Source organism: Hyla sarda, chromosome 2 (genome assembly GCF_029499605.1).
Source record: "Hyla sarda isolate aHylSar1 chromosome 2, aHylSar1.hap1, whole genome shotgun sequence".
Classification (NCBI taxonomy): domain Eukaryota; kingdom Metazoa; phylum Chordata; class Amphibia; order Anura; family Hylidae; genus Hyla; species Hyla sarda.
In genome coordinates this window covers 433,512,195-433,537,140 of record NC_079190.1, presented here as the reverse complement: position 1 = coordinate 433,537,140, position 24,946 = coordinate 433,512,195, and the positions used below count along the sequence as shown (strand labels likewise).

The window sequence follows — 24,946 nt, the reverse complement described above, 5'->3', positions numbered from 1 at the left end:
GGAGGAGCGGCTGCCGAAAAGTGCGGCGGAGAAGGCTGCAGTGAAGATCGCGGTAAGTGATCTTCACTGTGGCCTTCTAAAAGCTGCAGAACTACAACTCCCAGCATGCCCACACAACATGCCCACACATGCCCTGGTCCTCCAGATGTTGCAAAACTACAACTTTCAGCATGCACTGACTGTCTGGGCATGCTGGGAGTTGTAGTTTTGCAACATCTGAAGAGGCACAGTTTGGAGACCACTATAAGGTGGTCTCTAAACTGTAGCCCTCCAGATGTTGCAAAACTACAATTCCCAGCATGGCCAGTCAGTCAGGGATGCTGGGCATGTAGTTCTGCAATATCTGGCCCTTCATATGTTGCAGAACTACAACTCCCAGCATGCCTGGACAGTCTGGGCATGCTTGGAGTTGTAGTTTTGCAACATCTGGAGGGCTACAGTTTGGAGACCACTACTTAGCGGTCTCCAAACTGTTCTTCCCCAGTTGTTGAATAACTACAACTCCTAGCATGACCAGACTGTCCAGGCATGCTGGGAGTTGTAGTTCTGCAACATCCGAAGGGCCAGATATTGCAGAACTACACGCCCAGCATCCCTGACTGTCTGGCCATGCTGGGAATTGAAGTTTTGCAACCGCTGTAGGCACACTGGTTTGGAAACACTGCGCTAGAGTCTGTTTCCTAACTCAGTGATTCCAACCCGTGTGCCTCCAGCTGTTGCAAAACTACAACTCTCAGAATGCACTGAGACATGCATGCTGGGAGTTTGTTTTCTAACTCAGTGGTTCCCCACCAGTGTGCCTAGAGCTGTTGTAAAACTACAACTCCCAGCATGTACGGTCTTTCAGTGCATTCTGGGAGTTGTAGTTTTGTAACAGCTGAAGGTTTGGGGTGCCCCCTCCCCCCCCCCCATGTGAATGTACAGGGTACATTCACACAGGCGGGTTTACAGTGGGTTTCCTTCTACAAGTTTGAGCTGCGGCAAATTTTCCGCCGCAGCTCAAACTCCCAGAGGAAAACTTACTGTGAATCCCTGCCTGTGTGAATGTACCCTAAAAACACTACACTACCAAATAACAAAAAGTAAAACACTACATATACACCCCCTTAAACGTCGTCCACCCCAAATAAAAATGAAAAAAGTCACATACGGCAGTGTTTCCTAAAGGGAGCCTCCAGCTGTTGCAAAACCACAACTCCCAGTATTGCCAGACAGCCATAGACTGTCCTGGCAGGCTGGGAGTCTTGCAACAGCTGGAGGCACCTTGTTTGGGAAACACTGCTGTAGGGTTTTACTGCAGGTAACCGGATCCGCCCCTATTGCAAATTCCTTATTTAGGCCTCAAATGCGCATGGTGCTCTCTCACTTCAGAGCCCTGTCGTATTTCAAGGCAACAGTTTAGGGCCACATATGGGGTACTTCCGTACTCGGGAGAAATTGCACTACAAATTTTGGGGCGATTTTTCTTCTTTTACCCCTTATGAAAAGGTAAAGTTGGGGGCTACACCAGCATGTTAGTGTAAAAAAAATAAAAAATGTTTACACTAACATGCTGGTGGTGCCCCATACTTTTAATTTTCACAAGAGGTAAAAGGAGAAAATGACCCCCAAAATTTGTAACACAATTTCTTCTGAGTACGGAAATACCCCATATGTGTACGTAAAATGCTCTGCGGACGAACTAAATGGCTCAGAAGTGAGAGAGCGCCATGTACATTTGAGGCCTAAATTGGTGATTTGCACAGGGGTGGCTGATCGTTACAGCGGTTCTGACATGAACGCAAAAAAAAAAAACACCCACATGTGACCCCATTTTGGAAACTACCCCCCTCACGGAACGTAACAAGGGGTATAGTGAGCCTTAACACCCTTCAGGTCTTTGACAAATTTTCGTTAAATTTGTACATGAAAATAAAAAAAATATATTTTCCCCTGAAATGCTGCCGTTACCCCAAATTTTCCATTTTCGTAAGGGGTAATAGGAAAAAAGCCCCCCAAATTTTGTAACCCCATTTCTTCTGAGTATATAAATACCCCATATGTGGAAGTAAAGTGCTCTGCGGGCGAACTACAATGCTGAGAAGAGAAGGAGCGCCATTGGGCTTTTTGAGAGAGAATTAGGCTGGAATTGAAGGCTATGTGTGTTTACAAACACCCATGGAGCCAGAACAGTGGACCCCCTCCACATGTGACCCCATTTTGGTAACTACACCACTCATGGAATGTAACAAGGGGTACAGTGAGCATTTACGCCCCACAGGTGTCTGACAGATTTTTTGAACAGTCGTCTGTAAAAATGAAAAATGTAATTTTTCATTTGCACAGCCCACTGTTCCAAAGATCTGTCAAATGCCAGTGGGGTATAAATGCTCACTGCACCCATTATTAAGTTCTGTGAGGGGTGTAGTTTCCAAAATAGTATGCCATGTGTTTTTTTTTTTTTTTTACTGTTCTGGCATCATGGGGGTTTTCTAAATGCGACATGCCCCCAAAAACCATTTCAGCAAAATTCGCTCTCCAAAAGCCCAATGTTGCTCCTTCCCTTCTGAGACCTCTAGTGCACCCGCAGATCACTTTACATACACATATGAGGTATTTCCTTACTCGAGAGAAATGGGGTTACAAATTTTGTGGGGCATTTTCTCCTATTACTCCTTGTGAAAATGAAAAGTTTTGGGTAACACCAGCATTTCAGTGTTAAAAATCAAATTTTTCATTTTCACGTCCCACTTTAACGAAAGTTCGTCAATCACTTGTGGGGTGTTAAGGCTCACTGTACCCCTTGTTACGTTCCTTGAGGGGTGTACTTTCCAAAATAGTATGCCATGTGGGTATTTTGTGCTGTTCTGGCACCATAGGGGCTTCCTAAATGCCACATGCCCCCCAAAAACCATTTCAGCAAAATTTGCTTTCCAAAAGCCAAATGTGACACCTTCTCTTCTGAGCATTGTAGTTCGCCCGCAGAGCATTTTACACCCTAACATGGGGTATTTCCATACTCAGAAGAGATGGGGTTACAAATATTGGGGAGCATTTTCTCCCATTACCCTTTGTAAAAATGGTAAATTTGGGGGGGAAAACTGCACTTTTTTTTTCATTTACATATCCGACTTAAACGAAAAGTCGTCAAACACCTGTGGGGTGTTAAGGCTCACTGGACCCCTTGTTACGTGCCTTGAGGGGTGTAGCTTCCATAATAGTATGCCATGTGGTTTTTTTTTTTTTTTTTTTTGCTGTTCTGGCACCATAGGGGCTTCCTAAATGTGACATGCCCCTCAAAAACCATTTCAGAAAAATTCACTCTCCAAAATCCCATTGTTGCTCCTTCCCTTCTATGCCTTATACTGCGCCCTCCGAACACTTGATATACACATATGAAGTATTTCCTTACTCAAGAGAAATTGGGTTAAAAATTTTGGGGGGCTTTTTCTCCTATTGCCCCTTGTTAAAATTCAAAAACTGGGTCTGCAAGAACATGTTAGTGTAAAAAAATTGAGATTTTGAATTTTCTCCTTCACTTTGCTGCTATTCCTGTGAAACACCTAAAGGGTTAACAAACTTTCTGAATGTCATTTTGAATACTTTGAGGGGTGCAGTTTTTATAATGGGGTAATTTATGGGGTATTTCTAATATGAAGGCCCTTCAAATCCACTTCAAAACTGAACTGGTCCCTGAAAAATTCCGATTTAAAAAATTTTGTGGAAAATTGCTGCTGAACTTTGAAGCCCTCTGAGGTCTTCCAAAAGTAAAAACATGTAAACTTTATGATGCAAACATAAAGTAGACATATTGTATTTGTAAATCAATATATAATTTATTTGGAATGTCTGTTTTCCTTACAAGCAGAGAGCTTCAAAATTTGAAAAATTATACATTTTCAATATTTTCATCAAGTTTTGGAATTTTTCACCAAGAAATGATGGAAGTATTGACAAAAATTTACCACTAACATGAAGTAGAATATGTCACGAAAAAACAATCTCAGATTCAGAATGAAAAGTAAAAGCATCCCAGAGTTATTAATGCTTAAAGTGACAGTGGTCAGAATTGCAAAAAATGCTCTGGTCCTTAGGGTTATAACGGGTTCCGTCCCCAAGGTGTTAAAGGTAAGGAGGAAAAAACGAAAATGCAAAAACAGAAAAACCCGGGGTCCTTAAGGGGTTAAAGAGTTATGATTTTTAGAAGGCGAGGAGGAAAAAAAGAAAATGGAAAAATAATATTGGCTGTGTCCTTTTTTTTTTTTATCAACTGGTTCCAGAAAGTTAAACAGATTTGTAAATTAACCCCTTAAGGACTCAGCCCATTTTGGCCTTAAGGACTCAGACAATTTAATTTTTACGTTTTCATTTTTTCATCCTCGCCTTCTAAAAATCACAACTCTTTTATATTTTCATCCACAGACTAGTATGAGGGCTTGTTTTTTGCGCGACCAGTTGTCCTTTGTAATGACATCACTCATTATATCATAAAATGTACGGCGTAACCAAAAAACACTATTTTTGTGGGGAAATTAAAACGAAAAACGCAATTTTGCTAATTTTGGAAGGTTTTGTTTTCACGCCGTACAATTTATGGTAAAAATGACATGTGTTCTTTATTCTGAGGGTCAATACGATTAAAATGATACCCATTATTATATACTTTTATATTATTGTTGCGCTTAAAAAAAATCACAAACTTTTTAACCAAATTAGTACGTTTATAATCCCTTTATTTTGATGACCTCTAACTTTTTTATTTTTCCGTATAAGCGGCGGTATGGGGGCTCATTTTTTGAGCCATGATCTGTACTTTTTTTTGATACCACATTTGCATATAAAAAACTTTTAATACATTTTTTATAAAAAAAATGTTAATAAAATGTATTAAAAAAAGTAGGAATTTTTGAATTTTTTTTATTTTTTTCCGTTCACGCCGTTCACCGTACGGGATCATTAACATTTTATTTTAATAGTTCGGACATTTACACACGCGGCGATACCAAATATGTCAATAAAAAATGTTTTTTACGCTTTTTGGGGGTAAAATAGGAAAAAACGGACGTTTTACTTTTTTATTGGGGGAGGGGATTTTTCACTTTTTTTTAACTTTTACTTTTACATTTTTTTTTACACTTGAATAGTTCCCATAGGGGACTATTCATAGCAATACCATGATTGCTAATACTGATCTGTTCTATGTATAGGACATAGAACAGATCAGTATTATCGGTCATCTCCTGCTCTGGTCTGCTCGATCACAGACCAGAGCAGGAGACGCCGGGAGCCGCACGGAGGAAGGAGAGGGGACCTCCGTGCGGCGTTATGAATGATCGGATCCCCGCAGCAGCGCTGCGGGCGATCCGATCGTTCATTTAAATGGCGAACTGACGCAGATGCCGGGATCTGTATTGATCCCGGCACCTGAGGGGTTAATGGCGGACGCCCGCGAGATCGCGGGCGTCGGCCATTGCCGGCAGGTCCCTGGCTGCGATCAGCAGCCGGGATCAGCCGCGCATGACACGGGCATCGCTCCGATGCCCGCGGTTATGCTTAGGACGTAAATGTACGTCCTGGTGCGTTAAGTACCACCTCACCAGGACGTACATTTACGTCCTGCGTCCTTAAGGGGTTAAAGGAGAACTCCAGAATATAAAAATTGTCGCCCATACTGCCGGCAGTAAAAAAATAAAGATGTACATACCTTCCTCCGCTCCCCCGGGGCCTCCGGTAACCGGCTCTGGTCTCCGCCGCGATCCACTCCCTGGTTGCCAGTGGTCGGATGAATCATACTGCGCTCAGCCAATCACCAGCCGCAGTGAAGTCCCAACTCAGCCGGCAATAGGCTGAGCGGCAGTGTGAAATGCTTCAGGACACAAAATTCTTCACTACACCAGCACATGCGGCCGGGGCCGAAAAAGTCACACTGCCGGGACTTCACTGCGGCTGGTGATTGGCGGAGGCCGGAGCCGGTTACCGAAGGCCCCGGGGGAGCGGAGGAAGGTATGTACATCTTTATTTTTTTTACTGCCAGCACTATGGGAGACAATTTTTATGTTCTGGAGTTTTCCTTTAAATGAAGATAAAAAGGGATTCAGCTCAACTGTTTCACACGTGCCCGGCCAGCCTCAAAGTTCAAAGGAACAAGCAAAGGAGAAGGTGGAGCCAGCACTATGTAAAACCATTCCTTTATTGAAATCCAGGTTAAAAGTCCATAGACAAGCAGAGGAACAAATGAGCACTAGGACAAAAGTGCATATGTGCAAGGTTGGAGCACCTCTGGACGTCTGCGTGGAGGAATGGTTTTACATAGTGCTGGCTCCACCTTCTCCTTTGCTTGCAGATTTGTAAATTACTTATATTAAAAAATCTTAATCCTTCTAGTACTTATTACCTGCCGAATACTACACAGAGGAAATTCTTTTCATTTTGGAACAGTGCTCTCTGCTGACATCTCTGTCCACTTTAGGAACTGTCCAGAGCAGCATATGTTTGCTATGGGGATTTTCTTCTACTCTGGACAGTTCTTAAAATGGACAGAGATGTCAGCAGAGAGCACTGTGGTCATGATGGCAGCAGAGAGCTCTGTGTTCCAAAAATAAAAAGAATTTCCTCTGTAGTATGCAGAAGCTAATAAGAACTAGAAGGATTAAGATTTTTTAATAGAAGTAATTTACAAATATGTTTAACTTTCTGGCACTAGTTGATTTAAAAAAAAAAATAATTCCACCGGAGTACCCCTTTAACCCCTTAAGGACAATAGACGTACTCCTACGCCCCCGTTTCCGAGTTCTTAAGGACCGAGGACGTAGGAGTACGTCCTGTCCATTCTCTGCCCCCCGCCGCTAGCCGGAGGGGAGCCGATGCCCGATGCCTGCTGAAATCGTTCAGCAGGCATCGCGGCATATCGCCCAGGGTGGTCATTATGTCCCCCCATGTCGGCGATGGTCGCAGATCGCTGGACAATTCAGTCCAGCGATCTGCGGCGATTCCGGGTCAATCGGGTCTCCAGTGACCCGGAATTACTGGCTGATCGGGGCCGTCAGAGACGGCCCGAACAGCCATAGCCAGCAGGGGTGAGGTGGCACTGGTGCCACCTCACGATCGCCCTGATTCATCGGCCGGTTTACCGGCCGACCAATTAGGGCACCTGCTGCGGGTGTCACTCCCGCAACCCACTCCGCCCCTCTTCCGGAGGACGTGAGCGGGTGCAGGAAAAAGACCCCGGGAGCTGGGGACCACGATCCCCGGCGTCAATGTTGGGATCGGGGCCCCAGGAGCAGCAGCGGCGAGGGACTGACCTGCAGCGGAGCAGCAGCAGGAGGTGAGTGACAGCCTCCTGCTGTTGCTTAGCAACAGCACCAAGCATGCAAAAAGGGCATGCTGGGAGCTGTAGTTATGCAACAGCAGGAGGCAGACCACCACAACTCCCAGCATTCCCTTATGGGCATGCTGGGACTTATAGTTTTGCAACAGCTGGAGGCACATTTTTTCTATGGAAAGGTGTACCTTCAGCTGTTGTATAACTACAACTCCCAGCTTGCACAATCAGCTAAAGTGCATGCTGGGAGTTGTAGTGGTGCATCTGCTGGTTGCATAACTACAACTCTCAGCATGCCCGTTTACTGTCGGTGATTGCTGAGAGTTGTAGTTTTGCAACAGCTGAAGGCACACTGAGTTAAGTAGCAAACCAGTGTGTCTCCAGCTGTTGCATATCTACAATCCCCAGCATCCCCAGCCAAAGTAGTATGCCTCCAGCTGTTGCATAACTACAAGACCCAGCATGCCCTTCCGCTGTCCGTACATGCTGGAGGTTGTAGCTTTTGCAACAGCTGAAGGCACACTGGTTGCAAAACACTGAGTTTGTTACCAAACGCGGTGTTTCACAACCAGTGTGCCTCCAGCTGTTGCAAAACTACAACTCCCAGCATGCACTGATAGACCGTACATGCTGGGAGTTGTAGTTTTGCAGCAGCTGGATGTTTCTCCCCCCCCCCCCCCCCAATGTGAATGTACAGGGTACACACACATGGGCGGAGGATTACAGTAAGTATCCGGCTGCAAGTTTGAGCTGCGGCAAATTTTCTGCCGCAGCTCAAACTGCCAGCGAGAAACTACTGTGAACCCCCGCCCGTGCGACTGTACCCTAAAAACACTACACTACACTAACAAAAAATAAAATAAAAAGTAAAAAACACTACATATACACATACCCCTACACAGCCCCCCTCCCCAATAAAAATGAAAAACGTCTGGTACGCCACTGCTTCCAGTTGCCTCCAGCTGTTTCAAAACAACTACTCCCAGTATTGTTAGATAGCCACTGACTGTCTAGGCATACTGGGAGTTTTACAACAGCTAGAGGCACCCTGTTTGGGAATCACTGGCGTAGAATACCCCCATGTCCACCCCTATGCAAGTCCCTAATGTAGGCCTCATATGCGCATGGCACTCTAACTTTGGAGCCCTGTCGTATTTCAAGGCAACAGTTTAGGGTCACATATGGGGTATCGCCGTACTCTGGAGAAATTGTGTTACAAATTTTGGGGATATTTTCTGCTATTACCCTTTTTAAAAATGTAAAATTTTTGGGAAAACAAGCATTTTAGGTAAAAAAAATAATTTTTTTTTTTACATATGCAAAAGTCGTGAAACACCTGTGGGGTATAAAGGTTCACATTACCCCTTGTTACGTTCCCCGAGGGGTCTAGTTTCCAAAATGGTATGCCATGTGTTTTTTTTTTTTGCTGTTCTGGCACCATAGGGGCTTCCTAAATGCGGCATGCCCCCAGAGCAAAATTTGCTTTCAAAAAGCCAAATGTGACTCCTCCTCTGAGACCTGTAGTGCGCCAGCAGAGCACTTTTCACCCCCATATGGGGCGTTTTCTGAATCGGGAGAAATTGGGGGGTATTTTCTGCTATTACCCTTTTTAAAAAATGTAAACATTTTGGGAAACCAAGCATTTTAGGTAAAAAATATATATATTTTTTTACATATGCAAAAGTCGTGAATCACCTGTGGGGTATTAAGGTTCACTTTACCCCTTGTTACGTTCCCCGAGGGGTCTAGTTTCCAAAATGGTATGCCCTTTGTTTTTGTTTTTTTGCTGTCCTGGCACCATAGGGGCTTCCTAAAGGTAACATGCCCCCCAAAAACCATTTGTCGCTCCTTCCCTTCTGAGCCCTTTACTGCGCCCGCCGAACAATTTACATAGACATCTGAGGTATGTGCTTACTCGAGAGGAATTGGGTTTCAAATACAAGTAAAAATTTTCTCCTTTTACCACTTGCAAAAATTCAAAAATTGGGTCTACAAGAACATGCGAGTGTAAAAAATGAAGATTTTGAATTTTCTCCTTCACTGTGCTGCTATTCCTGTGAAACACCTAAAGGGTTAATACACTTACTGAATGTCATTTTGAATACTTTGGGGGGTGCAGTTTTTATAATGGGGTCATTTATGGGGTATTTCTAATATGAAATAGTCCCTGAAAAATAGCGAGTTTGAAAATGTTGTGAAAAATTGCTGCTGAACTTTGAAGCCCTCTGGTGTCTTCCAAAAGTAAAAACTCATAAATTTTATGATGCAAATATAAAGTAGACATATTGTATATGTGAACCCAAAAATGTTTTATTTTGAATATCCATTTTCCTTACAAGCAGAGAGCTTCAATGTTAGAAAAATGCAAAATTTTCATTTTTTTCATCAAATTTGGGGATTTTTCACCAAGAAAGGATGCAAGTTACCATAAAATTTTACCACTAAGTTAAAGTAGAATATGTCACGAAAAAACTATCTCGGACTCAGAATGATAACTAAAAGCATTCCAGAGTTATTAATGTTTAACCCCTTAAGGACCAAGGACGTACCGGTACGTCCTTGGTCCTGCTCTTCTGATATAACGCGGGGTTATACAGTAACCCCGCGTCATATCATGGCGGGCCCGGCGTCATAGTGAAGCCGGGACCCGCCTCTAATAGCGCGCAGCGCCGATCGCGGCGCCACGCACTATTAACCCTTTAGCCGCGCGCTCAAAGCTGAGCCGCGCGGCTAAAAGTGAAAGTTCCCGGCTAGCTCAGTCGGGCTGTTCGGGATAGCCGCGGCTAATCGCGGCATCCCGAACAGCTGACAGGACAGCGGGAGGGCCCCTACCTGCCTCCTCGCTGTCCGATCGCCGAATGACTGCTCAGTGCCTGAGATCCAGGCATGAGCAGTCATCCGGCAGAATCGTTGATCAATGGTTTCTTATGAGAAACCAGTGATCAATGATGAAGATCAGTGTGTGCAGTGTTATAGGTCCCTATGGGACCTATAACACTGCAAAAAAAAAAGTGAATAAAGATCATTTAACTCCTCCCCTATTAAAAGTTTGAATCACCCCCCTTTTCCAATAATAAAAAAAACACAGTGTAAATAAAAATAAACATATGTGGTATCACCGCGTGCGGAAATGTCCGAATTATAAAAATATATCATTAATTAAACCGCTCGGTCAATGGCGTGCGCGCAAAAAAATTCCAAAGTCCAAAATAGTGCATTTTTGGTCACTTTTTATATAATTTAAAAATGAATAAAAAGTGATCAATAAGTCCTATCAATACAAAAATGGTACCGTTAAAAACTTCAGATCACGGCGCAAAAAATGAGCGCTCATACCGCCCCATACACGGAAAAATTAAAAAGTTATAGGGGTCAGAAGATGACAATTTTAAACGTATTAATTTTCCTGCATGTAGTTATGATTTTTTCCAGAAGTCCGACAAAATCAAACCTATATAAGTAGGGTATCATTTTAATCGTATGGACCTACATAATACATATCAGGTGTCATTTTTACCGAAAAATGTACTACGTAGAAACGGAAGCCCCCAAAAGTTACAAAACAGCGTTTTTTTTTCAATTTTGTCGCACAATGATTTTTTTTCCCGCTTCACCATAGATTTTTGGGCAAAATGACTGACGTCATTACAAAGTAGAATTGGTGGCGCAAAAAATAAGCCATCATATGGATTTTTAGGTGTAAATTTGAAAGAGTTATGATTTTTTAAAGGCAAGGAGCAAAAAACGAAAATGCAAAAACGGAAAAACCTCCGGTCCTTAAGGGGTTAAAGTGACAGTGGTCAGATTTGCAAAAAACGCTCTGGCCTGGTCCTTAAGGGGTTAAAGGGCGAGGAGTAAAAATACAGAAGCAAATCGCCTCAAGACCCAAACCATTGTGGGGTTAAGAAAAGAAATCCTACTATAAAACATTTTGACAAATCTCTCCCTTGAGGACTTTCAGCAGACTCTGCCTGTACACTGAGATTATGAATTTGTATAGCCACAGTAATTGTATAGAATAGGAAACACACCGCAGCCTTGTACACACGTCACTACATTTACACTGACCACAACTGGAACAAACGGAAGTGGAGTCCAGAACGAGGCTTGAGACGCAGCAGCGTGCGACGTCAGCACGCCAGGCCTGGTTTGTGTACCGCTCCGGGCAGAGTAGGGGACGTATAGGAACGGAGAGAAGCAGCTCGAGCGTAGACAGGTGAGCGGCTTCTATGCGATACTGGGCAGGGGGTGACTGAGGGGCAGTGTGAGCCAAGGGCAGAGGGGAGGGGGCAGAGGGGAGGGGGCAGTATGAGGCCACACCCTGTATATAGTGTCCGTGTGACCCCTCCGGGAATGACTGGTTTATATCCGCATCTTCCTTGTATGACAAGTGTCCGGCATTCCCTGTCCTGAAGAGCACGAGTCACGTGATCAGGACAGGGGGAACCATCCAGTGTCACTATTGTGTGTTGTTTACATTGACATCTATTACATGGCACCTGATTCCTGAGTATTGTCATACAGCAGCATTCCCCAACCTGTGGCTGTCAGGACATGCTGGGACTTGTGGTTTTACTACAGCTGAAGAGCCACAGGTTGTAGAACACTATGGGGGGAATTAATTGGTGTGGGTGAAGCATTTGTGTCCACCTATATTTTGTGTGCTGCTAATGTGTACGGGCTCCAAATTTATTAAATTGTTGCTGGGCACATTTCCTGAATTGTAGGAGCTCGTTGCAGGGCTCATTTCCTGAATTGCGACTTTTCTACACCCACCAAAAAACGAAGTCATAGCTGGTGTATTTGTGCGACTACCTGAAGGTGTTTTTGTGTAAAATAGAGATGAGCGAACTTACAGTAAATTCGATTCGTCACAAACTTCTCGGCTCAGCAGTTGATGACTTATCCTGCATAAATTAGTTCAGCTTTCAGGTGCTCCCGTGGGCTGGAAAAGGTGGATACAGTCCTAGGAGACTCTTTCCTTGGAATGTATCCACCTTTTCCAGCCCACGGGAGCACCTGAAGGCTGAACTCATTTACGCAGGATAAGTCATCAACTGCCAAGCCGAGAAGTTCGTGACGAATCGAATTTACTGTAAGTTCGCTCATCTCTAGAGGACGCGTTCACACTGCAGAATTCCGCGAGTGTAATTCCGCGACGTGAACTTTACACTAGTGTGAATGGGTCTCCGCGAGACCCATTCACTCTGCGTAATTTCAGCAACAGACAATTACGCAGCTGAAATTGTTCCACGCAAAGAAAGAGCATGTTCATTCTTTTTGCGCGGATTCTGCGTGCACTGCACAGCTGTAAATGGTGACAACTCAGTGCCCCGTGGCCCTAGCACCGAAATATTTTCGGCGGCGTCCGCCAGACGGAGTCTCCGCTTGCGGAGTTCCGCGAGCTGAGATTCCGCAGTGTGAACGCACCCTAAAAATATTAGTGTTAGATAGGGCCTACAGTGGAGTGTCACAATGCCCAAGGAGTGTATACCATATAGCAGTGTAAGAAATGGAGTGAATCTGACAAGGGACAAATTATAATGGCTAAAGGACTGGGTCAGAGCATCTCCACAATGGCAGTTCTTGTGTGGTGTTCCTGGTATATAGTGGTTAGTACCTATCAAAAGTGGTACTACCAATATTACGGGCAAATTTGATGTATACTTTTCAACACCTTGCTTTATGTAAGCTTTGAATCTTGTGTATCCACTGCCCTTTGAAACATTGTAAAGTGTTTACTTTTTGAAAAGTAATAAAAACTTGTTTAAAAAAAAAAAAAAAAAAAAAGTACTACAAGGAAGGACAAATGGTTAACTGATGACAGGGTTATGGGCACCCAAGGCTCATTGAGATATATATATATATATATATATATATATATATTTGTGTATATATATATATATATATATATATATATATATATATATATATGTATATGAAGCAAAGGCTAGCCCGTCTGGTGTGAACCTACAAAGAGCTACTGTAGTACAGATTGCCCAAAAAATGAATGGCTGTCTATGATAGGAAGGTGTGAGAACACACGGCATCACAGCTAAGGCGAGGTTTACATATGTCAGTTGTTTCAGGCTCAGTTTTTTTTACTTAACAGTTCACAACTGATGCTAAAAAAGTGCATAAATTGTCATCAGTCAAAACCATCAGTTGCCATCAGTTTGAGTAATTACAGTTTTTCTTTTTTCAAGTTTTGTACCACTAGCCCACCGGGATTGACGATGCCTACCTTGAAAATAAAACTGTGGGGAAAGGTAGGCATAGTCAATCCTGGTGGGCTAGTGGTACAAAACCTGAAAAGAAAACTGTCATTGCTCAAACCAGACAACGGACGCCGCATATATGTAAAGGGGGCCTTACTCTATATGGAGCTGTGTAGCACCAGACCGGTTAAAGTGCCCATGCTGAACCCCATCTAGCCCCAAAAGCACTTACAGTGGACATTTGAGAACTGTACCATGGAGCAACGGAAGAAGGCTGCCTGGTCTAATAAATCACATGTTCTATCAGTTCATGTGTACAGCCACATGCATCTCCAGGAAGCACTATAGGGAGAAAGCAAGCCAGCAAAGACATTTGTGACTGGTATTATGACACATAGGACATAAACATTGCACAGACCAAATACAATATTTCGTAACAGTGGTATTCACTCATTGCAGTGGCCTCCCTTACCAGGTGATGTGCTCAGCCACACTGCAAAATTGTTCAGGAATGTGTTGAAGAACATGACAAAGAGTTAATGGTGTTGTTGACTTGGCCTCCAATCTTCCCAGATCTCAGTCCATTTGATAATCTCTAGGAATCTCCTAGGTCCTATCTTAAAACTTAAAGGGGTATTCCATGAAAAAAAAAAATTCTATATCAACTGGCTTCAGAAAGTTTAACAGATATGTAAATTTACTTCTATTAAAAAAAATCTTAATCCTTCTAGTACTTATCAGCTGCTGAAGTTGAGTTGTTCTTTTCTGTCTGACAACAGTGCTGACTGCTGACACCTCTGTCTGTCTTGGGAAGTGCACAGAGTAGAAGAGGTTTGCTATGGGGATTGATTCTACTCTGGACAGTTCCCGAGACACGTGTCATCAGAGAGCACTTAGACAGAAAAGAACATCTCAACTTCAGCAGCTCATAAGTACTGAAAGGATTAAGATTTTTTAATAGAAGTAATTTACAAATCTGTTTAAAGGACAACTGTAGTGCAAGACTTTTATATATTCCTGTGCCCGGGCCTCAAAAATAAACAAAATAAACTTTAACCCCTTAAGGACGGACCCATTTTTTACCTCAATGACCAGGCTCTTTTTTTTTTTTTTATTTGACATGTATCTCAATGGTAATAACTTTAGAACGCTTTTTCTGAGCAGAGCGATTCTGAGATTGTTTTTTTTCGTGACATATTACATAGTTACATAGTTAGTACGGTCGAAAAAAGACATATGTCCATCAAGTTCAACCAGGGAATTAAGGGGTAGGGGTGTGGCGCGATATTGGGGAAGGGATGGGATTTTATATTTCTTCATAAGCATTAATGTTATTTTGTTCCATGAATTTATCTAATCCTGTTTTAAAGCTGTTAAGTGTTCCTGCTGTGACCAGTTCCTGAGGTAGACCATTCCATAAATTCACAGTCCTCACGGTAAAGAAGGCGTGTCGCCCCTTGAGACTAAACTTTTTCTTCTCCAGACGGAGGGAGTGCCCCCTCGTCCTTTGGGGGGGTTTAACCTGGAACAGTTTTTCTCCATATTTTTTGTATGGGCCATTAATATACTTATATACGTTTATCATATCCCCCCTTAAACGTCTCTTCTCAAGACTAAACAATTGTAACTCCTTTAATCTCTCCTCATAGCTAAGATGTTCCATGCCCCATATTAGTTTAGTCGCGCGTCTCTGCACCCTTTCCAACTCCGTAGTGTCCCTTTTATGGACAGGTGCCCAAAACTGAACAGCATATTCCAGGTGAGGCCGTACCAATGCTTTATAAAGGGGGGGTATTATGTCCCTGTCCCTTGAGTCCATGCCTCTTTTGATACATGACAATATCCTGCCGGCTTTGGAAGCAGCAGCCTGACATTGCATGCTATTCTGTAGTCTGTGATCTACAAGTACACCCAGATCCTTCTCTACCAGTGACTCTGCCAGTTTAATCCCCCCTAAGACATACGACGCATGCAGGTTATTAGTACCCAGATGCATAACTTTACATTTATCCACATTGAACCTCATTTGCCAAGTGGATGCCCAGACACTTAGTCTATCCAAGTCATCTTGTAACTTATGCACATCCTCTATAGACTGTACTGTGCTACAAAGCTTGGTGTCATCTGCAAAGATAGAAGCAGAGCTGTTAATACCATCCTCTATATCATTGAAAAATAAATTAAACAACAGCGGTCCCAGTACTGAACCTTGGGGTACACCACTAATAACCGGGGACCAATCAGAGTACGAATCATTGACCACCACTCTCTGGGTACGATCCATGAGCCAGTGTTCAATCCAGTTACAAACTAAAATTTCCAAACCCAAAGACCTTAACTTACCTGTCAGACGTCTATGAGGGACAGTATCAAACGCTTTAGCAAAATCCAGAAACACTATATCCACAGCCATTCCTCTGTCAAGGCTTCTACTCACCTCTTCATAAAAGCAAATTAGATTGGTTTGACAACTTCTATCCTTAGTAAACCCATGCTGGCTATCACTTATAATACAATTATCCCCTATGTATTCCTGTATGTAATCCCTTATAAGTCCTTCAAACAATTTACCCACAATGCACGTTAAACTTACCGGTCTATAGTTTCCTGGGGAAGACCTAGAGCCCTTCTTGAAGATTGGTACCACATTAGCCTTGCGCCAGTCCCTTGGCACAATACCAGACACCAGAGAATCTCTAAATATCATGAACAGGGGTACAGATATTACTGAACTTACCTCTCTAAGAACTCTTGGGTGTAGTCCATCCGGCCCTGGGGATTTGCTTACATTTATATCACTTAACTTACCTTGTACCATCTCTACATTAAGCCAGTTCAGTACATTACATGATGTGTTACCAGCACTGACCTGTACATGATGTGTTACCAGCACTGACCTGTCCAATGTCAGCTCCTTCTTCCATAGTGTATACAGAACTAAAGAACCCATTCAGTAGCTCCGCCTTCTCTTGATCGCCTGTGACAACCTCCCCATTATCATTATTAAGGGGTCCTACATGCTCTGTCCTTGGTTTTTTTGCATTTATATATCTAAAAAAATATTTAGGATTAGTTTTGCTTTCTTTGGCCACCTGTCTCTCATTTTGAATTTTTGCTGTTTTTATTACATTTTTACAGATTTTATTAAGCTCCTTGTACTGTTTAAATGTTATAGCTGACCCATCAGATTTGTATTTTTTGAAGGCTATTTTTTTTGTTGTTTATTGCTCTTTTAACATCATGTGTCAGCCATGTAGGATTTAGTTTTAATCGTTTATATTTGTTCCCCTTTGGTATATATTTAGCTGTATAGTTATTTAGAGTTGATTTAAAGATGTCCCATTTACCTTCTGTATCAGTATTTGAGAACACCTCCCCCCAGTCTATGTCCTGTAGTGCAGATCTCAGCCCAGGGAAGTTTGCCTTTTTAAAGTTATATGTTTTTGCCTTCCCCGCCTGTCTTTGTTTTCTACATTTTAAGTCAAAAGTAACTATATTGTGGTCGCTATTACCAAGGTTTTCCCGCACAGTTACATTTCCAATCAGCTCTGCTTTGTTGGAAATGATCAGATCCAACAAGGCATCACTTCTTGTTGGGTCCTCCACAAACTGGCCCATAAAATTATCCTGCAATAAATTTAGGAATTGTCGCCCCTTTGTAGTTTTAGCCAACCCCGAACCCCAATCTATATCTGGATAGTTAAAATCTCCCATTATTACCACTGTACCTGCCCGGGCGGCCCTCTCTATTTGTTTATGAAGCCGAACTTCTATCTCTTCAGTGATATTAGGGGGTCTGTAGATTACCCCAAATATTATTTTTTCAGTATTTCCCTCCTTTTGTAATTCTACCCACAGTGATTCCAATTCCTCAAAATCATCACACACTATGGCATCGTTCACACTGACTTTCATACCACTTCTTACATACAGACAGACTCCACCACCTTTTCTGTTCATTCTATCCTTGCGAAACAATGTAAACCCCTGCAGATTGACAGCCCAGTCATGCGAGGAGTCCAGCCATGTCTCAGTGACCCCAACTATATCAATATGTTCCTCCAGTATCAAGGCCTCCAGCTCCCCCATTTTATTTGCTAGGCTTCTGGCATTTGTGAACATACACTTTACATTTCCATCCTTTATGTTATTGGGGTTAATGGGATTCAAGGGTGTAAGTTTTATTTTCCTATGAAGCCTATTCCTATTAACTATTCTAACCCCTCCCTCCGCTCCACCCCCAGGTACATTTATAATTCCCACCTCTCTATCTACACTATCTTCCCCCTCTTTGCTGTAGGTTCCCTCCCCCAAAGTCCCTAGTTTAAACACTCCTCCACCCTTCTAGCCATCTTCTCCCCAAGCAAAGCTGCACCCTCCCCATTGAGGTGCAGCCCGTCCCTACGGTAGAGCCGGTAACCGACAGCGAAGTCAGCCCAGTTCTCCATGAACCCAAACCCTTCCTTCCTACACCAGCTTCTGAGCCACTTGTTTACCTCCCTGATCTCCCGCTGCCTCTCTGGTGCGGCTCGTGGTACTGGTAGTATTTCAGAAAATACTACCTTGGAGGTCCTTGCCTTAAGCTTGCGGCCTAAGTCCCTGAAATCATTTTTAAGGACACTCCACCTACCTCTTACTTTGTCATTGGTGCCGATATGGACCATGACTGCTGGGTCCTCTCCAGCCCCGCCCAGCAACCTGTCAACCCGATCCACGATGTGCCGAACTCGTGCGCCAGGCAGACAACACACTGTTCGGCGATCCCGGTCGCATGTACACATGCAGCATTTTTTGTGAAAAAACACAATCTAAATATTGTGAAAAACTGGAAAATTTCTGGCTTTTTTTTATGGTGTACACTGTGCGGTAAAAGTGATGCTATATTTATTCTGTGGGTCAGTACAATTATGGCGATACCCATTTTATATAGCTTTCTATGTTCTTTTTCCTTTTCTGAGCAAAATTATTTTTCTGCCATTAATTTTCCAACAGCTGTAACTTTTTTTTATTTTTCGTCCGACGCCATTAAGTAAGGGCTTATTTTTTGCGGAATGAGCTCTACTTTTTATTGGTATCATTTTTGTGCTACGTGCTAAATTTTTATCTTTTTTATTCTGCAATTTGTACCAAAATGGGCGAATTTTGCGCTTTTTAAATTTTTTTTTTTTACAGCGTTCACTGTGCAGGATAATTTACATTATAGTTTTATAGTACACGTCATTACGGACGTGGCAATACCAATTATGTATATGATTTGTGTTTTTGATCTTTTTTGGTGATAATACAGGGCTTTTATTGGGGAAGGGGCATTTTTTTTTACACTTCATACTTTTATTGACGAACTTTTTATTTTTTACAATTTTTACAGGTTATACTATGCTGCAATACATTTGTACTGCAGCACAGTATGACCTGATGAGCTGCAGACACTACAGCCTGTGTGATCCAGCCTCTGGCTGGATCTCGCAGGCTTCCGTAGCAGGCATACAGGAGGTCACGATCTGACCTGCTGCCTTAGCAACCAACGGCTGCCTCTAGGACATATGTATACATCCAAATGCGCGAACATGTGGGATGATTGGACGTATGCATACATCCTATAGCGGGAAGGGGTTAACATACCTTCCTACGTGCCCCCGTTGGTCTGGCACAGGCCTCACGGTCCAGCGGTGCGAACCTCATTCATTTTCCTGGGGACACCGCAGAGCTGTCGGCGTATCACCGGCCGCAGCGATGTCCCTCCCCGGCCGGTTATAGGCTGAGCCCACTGTCATGTAAGGAGCTCTGGCCGGCTTCTTACATGACAGTGGGCTCAGCTTATCACCGGCCGGGGCGGGACATTGCTAAGGCCGGTGATACACCGATGGCTCTGCAGTGTCCCCGACCCCAGGAAGTTGAATGAGGTTCGTACCGCTTGACCGTGAGGCCTGTGCCGGACCAACGGGGGCATGTAGGAAGGTATGTTAAAGTTTATTTTATTTATTTTTGAGGCCCGGGCACAGGAATATATAAAAGTCTTGCCCTACAGTTGTCCTTTAACTTTCTGGAGCCAGTTGATATATGAAAAAAATTTTTTTCCTGGATAACCCTTTTAAGAGGATTTAAAGGGGTATTCCAGGATAATTTTTTTATTTGATTGTGCTACATTATATCTGTACCTGTGTGTGACGGTGGTGATTTGATTATTGCCCCAACATTTATTTTTAACAGCATACAAAATTACTCATGTCTCGGGATTTCCTAGGTTGCAGTGCGTCGAGACCTGACATCACTAGCCAGGTAATCAGAGGGAGTTTGTCCTGCTTCAATTTTGCAACAGATGTAGGCCCCCTGGTTAGAAAACACTGTTTCAATGGGTGGGGTGGCTGATGTGTGGGAGGAAGGAAAGTATGGAACTGTGGGATGTGTAGTTTTAGAGAACAAAATCAAACAGGAAATACCGTATTTATCGGGGTATACCACGCACCGGCCTATAACACGCACCCTCATTTTACCAAGGATATTTGGGTAAAAAAAGTTTTTTTACCCCGATACACCCCCAGGAAAGGCAGAGGGAGAGAGGCCGTCGCTGCCCGCTTCTCTCCCCCTGCCTTTCCTGGGGTCTAGAGCCCTGCTGCCGGCCCTTCTCTCCCCCTGGCTATCGGCGCCGCTGCCCGTTCTGTCCCCCTGACTATCGGTGCCGGCGCCTCATTGCCGGGGTCGGGTCCGCACTGCTGCAGGCCTCCGGCGTGCGTCCCCTGCGTCGTTGCTATGCACGGCGCAGCGCATGACGTCAGTGCGCCGCGCCGTGCATAGCAACGACGCAGGGGACGCACGCCGGAGGCCTGCAGCAGCGCGGACCCGACCCTGGCAACAGGTAATTATGCCACCGGGGATGGGGGGAGGCAACGGGGCAGCGGCACCGGCAATCGGTGCCGCTGCCCCTTCTCTCCCCCTGGCTGTCGGCGCCGCTTCTCTCCACCTGGCTATCGGCGCCGGCACCGATAGCCATGGGGAGAGAAGGGCCGGCAGCAGGGCTCTAGACCCCAGGAAAGGCAGGGGGAGAGAAGCGGGCAGCGACGGCCTCTCTTCCCCCTGCCTTTCCTGGGGGTGTATCGGCGTATAACACGCACATAGACTTTAGGCTAAAAATTTTAGCCTAAAAAGTGCGTGTTATACGCCGATAAATACGGTATCTAGTTCTGACAGGTAAGTACTAAAATCACCTTATGGTGGATAACCACTTTAACCTGTTGGGGACCGGACCGGGATGCCTGCTGAAATCATTCAGTAGGCATCCCGTCACATCGCCGTGGGGGGGTCCTGATCTCTAGCCCCCCCCCTATGTCGGCGATCGCAGGAAATCGCATGTCAATTCAGTCATGTGATTTTCTGCTATTCTGGGCTGATTGGGTCTCTGGTGACCCGATCGCCCGGAACATAGGGATGATCAGAGCTGTCAGTGACAGCCCCGATCATCCTGAGGGATAAGAGCGGTTGCAGTGCTGCGATCTCCTCCTTTCCCCTGCCATTAGTCAGCAATGAGTGCTGACCAATGGCAATGGAAGACGGGGGGTTGCCATGGAAACCCCCCGCTCTGCCCACCCCTGGATGTTGGGAAGAACAGGGGAAGAAGATGGCGGCCGGTACCTGAAGAGAAGATGCTGTGGGGACTACCGATCATCGGAGACATCAGTGGAGATCAGCGGCGCAGGTAGGGAAGTGACAGTGGGGGGGGGAAAGGAAGGTGACAGCCTTTGGCTGTCTGGGCATGCTGGGAATTGCAGTTTGGCAACATCTGGAGGGTCACACTTTGGAGTCCACTATTACAGTGGTGCCCAAACGGTAGCCCTCCAGATGTTGCAAAACTACAACTCTCAGCATGCCTAGACTGCCCAGGCATGCTGGGAGTTGTAGTTCTGTAACATCTGTCCCTTCATTCATTTTCATGAAAATTTTTAAAATTGCTGCTATACTTTGAAGCCCTCTAATTTTTTTCAAAAAGTAAAAATATGTCCATTTTATGATGCCAACATAAAGTAGCCATATTGTATTTGTGAATCAATATAAAATGTATTTGGAATATTCATTTTCATTACAAGCAGAGAGTTTCAAAGTTAGTTTCAAAATTTTCATGAAATTTTGGGATTTTTCACCAAGAAAGGATGCAAGTAACAACGAAAATTTGCCACTAAAATAAAGTAGAATATGTCTTGAAAAAACTATCTCAGAATCAGAATAATCGGTAAAAGCAACTTAGAGTTATTAATGCTTAAAGTGACGGTGGTCAGAATTGCCAAAAAGGGCTGCGTCCTTAAGGTGAAAATGAGCTGCCTCCTTAAGGGGTTAAAGGATGTGCTGCTAACATCTTTGTGACAGATACTACCGGACACCCTCAGGAGTCTTCTGAAGTCCCTGCCTCTATGGGTCAGAGCTATTTTGGTGGCACAAGGGAAACCCACATAATATCAGGTGGTCTTAAAAGGTACATGTCATTGAGAAAAACGTTTGATACATAATTGAGGCATATTAAACGTTTTTATTGGCCAGGGTATAAGTGTTCAGACCCCAACCGATTAGGAGAACAAGCCACGCTTAGGCTAAGTTCCCACTTTTTTTTTTTTTTTTTCTGGCAGTTTTTGAGCCAAAGCCAGAAATGCGTTTAAAAGGAATAGGACCTATAAAGGAAGGACTTACACTTCTCCTCCCCAATGGATCCACTTCTGACTTTGGCTCAAAAACTGCAGTGGTAGGACTCCAAAAACTGCCAGAAAAAAATCAAGTGGAAACTTAGCCCTAGTATGTTCTCTCTTGGCTGTGTTTTATTAGACCTGGAGGGACTTGTAAAATTCAGACTGCGACAGCTGAGGGCTTTTGACATGTCTTAAGAACATGTCATAATTATCATTTTTTTTCTTTTTAAACTTTAATGTTCAGTTGATTTTTGTGCAAAGTGTAATACGCACTAGTCTATAACACACACAGTCCTCAAATTGTAGGGCTGTATTCAATTCACATTATGATTCTGCTATGCAATACACCTGTCTCATGGTAACTTGTCAAAATGGGATGCCAATGTATCTTTGGCATGGGCCCTATTGACTTTAATGACTTGGGTTTAATCAAGTAGTGACTGCATTTCCTGAAAGTAGTGTTTATGGGGACTCAAAGCCAGCACACCACACTTTGAGCCACTAAAGAACACCTCATATCTCAGCTTCCGTGTTCGTATGTTTTATGAGGAAGATGGTTGTTACCAAACCAGGGGAGGAGTCAGACTTTGTATTAGCCAGTAGGAGCCCTTGTTTGAATGGTAACTGTCCAGGGTGTGAGGAGCTGCAGGAACTTGTGACCTTCCATCTATAAAGTTGCTGATGACTTATCCTTGGTAACACGAAGTCTCATCACATTATCAGCCTGTTTCTGCCTTTTGTGTTTCCTCTTTTTGACAATTGTTGACATCTCGACTCTTGTTATGAGCTTCATGTAAAAAATGGCAAATGTAAACATATTGTGGCTTAGGGTATGTTCACACTACGGAATTACCGCGGAATTCCATGGTGTGAACTTAACATTAGTGTGAATGGGTCCCTAAGCGGGCAGAGTTTGAATGGCTTCGACTCCCGGTGGGAAGGTCCCACAGACTTGGTTTAGGACTCATCTGAAAGGTCTGGTTCTATACTACAAGAAAAATGTGGTGCCAAAGGCGGCCGCGCCAGCTGTCCCCGACTAGTTCACACTGCGAGAGACCCATTCACACTGCAGAATTTCAGCAGCGCATCACAAAGATTCACAGAGAAAAGGAGCAATAAAACTGAATAGAAAGGGCACGAAAACAATGGGGAGGCAGGAAAGAAGAAAAGAAAAAAGAAAGGGAAATGGGGGAGATGCATGCAGGAGAAGACATTATAGGAGAGGCCTGACAAATCAAGAGACATGAGCCGGCTGAGTAGAGAGGCCGCACTCCAAAACTTGCGGAGAGGAAACAAACTCAAGCCAAGGATTCTAGCGTTTTAAGTATTGTTCAGTGGTGGCTCTCAGATCCGCCAAGCACTCCTCCAGGCCCTGTATGTGGAGCACTTCACGAAGCCAGTCAGTGACTGTAGGAGGGGAGGGGGATTTCCAGCACCTGGGTATTATCCGTCTGTCCGCTGCTAATAGCAAGCCCACAAACTCTTTCGGAGGGTCCCCGATGGACCGGGAAGCATGGACAGAAGCCATATCAAAGGGGAGGAGGCCAGCTGAACACCTGTGACATCAGCAGTCAACATGCGCACCTTAGACCAAAAGTCACAGAGCAAAGGGCAGGAGAGCCAAATATGAGAGAGCATACCCCCTGGTTGGCCACACCACCAGCACACATCCGGGACCGATGGATAGAACTTATGGAGCAGAGGCGGTACTCTATACCAACGCGCTAACAATTTATACTTGATTTCCTGCAGAGCAACGGCCTGAGAGGATTTATGGCAGAGCATGAAAGTTTCCCAGTCAGCTTTGCTAGGGGTGTAGCCAAGATCTTCCACCCATGTTGTTTGGTAGGGGAACAGGTCCCTAGAGTCTCTTCAACGGAGCATTGAATAAACCTGAGAAACTACACTCCCCGGTCTGTCCCCGTTCAGGCACAAAACCTCAAATGCCGTTTGATCTCTGTGTAGTTCTCCCAATTCTCGCCGGGTATCGTAAAAGTGACTGAGTTGTGCGTACTGGAAAATGAGCATTGGAGAGGATGAAGTCTCGCCCACAATCTCCTGCAAGGTTTTCAAGGAAGTTGACTGGAGGACTCGAGCAATTGGGTAAGCAGCACCAGATGAGGTGGTTAAGAAGCCTCTGGGAGAGGTGTCCGGATCAAAATCTGAATTGTCTATCGGAGGTCAGCAGGCCCACGGGTTTAAAGAGTCACGTTTTGGGGAAGTGTTTAAGGCAAAGCTGAAGGACCACACGAGTAACATAAGGAAGAGAGTCCATAGCGGACAGGGTCGAATGCGAAGGCCAGATCCACGGGAGCGATGGGAGAGAGAACAGAGATATTGTGGCCTCCAACTGAACCTGAGTTTTGTGGGGGCGAAGTGAAACCAGTCTAGAATCTGCATGGCCGAGGCTTCCACGTAGTAGGCGTAGGGATCTGGGAAGGCCAAACCCCCATCAAGTTTGGGTTGTACAAGCGCATCCTTAGCTATCCTATGACGAGCATTGGACCAGATGAACCGGTTAAAGAGGCTACTCAGGGTGCAGAAAAAGGCATGGGGGAGGACTACCGGGAGCATCTTGAACAGATACAACAAAGCAGATTCATTTTCAGGATATGAATACATCCTATCAAAGAAAAGTCTCTGTGGTACCATTTCAACAGGTCACTCTTAAAACAGGAAAACGGGGTTTATCGCTCAATTTCTGAACCAGTGGGGAGTTGAGAGCATTCATTGCTATACTCTTAGTATAGTTGATT

The 24,946-nt window shown here is 44.2% G+C and overlaps 1 protein-coding gene across 4 annotated transcripts in view; it reads left to right on the top strand.

Moving 5' to 3' along the window:
- Window positions 1-11,392: 11,392 nt before the first annotated feature.
- The window catches only part of RABGEF1 (RAB guanine nucleotide exchange factor 1), a 67,679-nt gene continuing 54,125 nt past the window's right edge, over window positions 11,393-24,946 (top strand). Inside the window, exon 1 of one of the 4 annotated variants that reach the window (XM_056559120.1) lies at window positions 11,393-11,516. Coding sequence is in view for 2 of the 4 variants with exons in the window: in XM_056559119.1 (XP_056415094.1) it covers window positions 11,855-11,895 (41 nt within the window). In the remaining 2 variants the exon portion in view is untranslated. Of the gene's footprint in view, window positions 11,517-11,771; window positions 11,896-19,671; window positions 19,798-24,946 lie in introns of those variants that run through there. The other 3 variants (XM_056559119.1, XM_056559123.1, XM_056559121.1) reach the window with 3 other exon arrangements.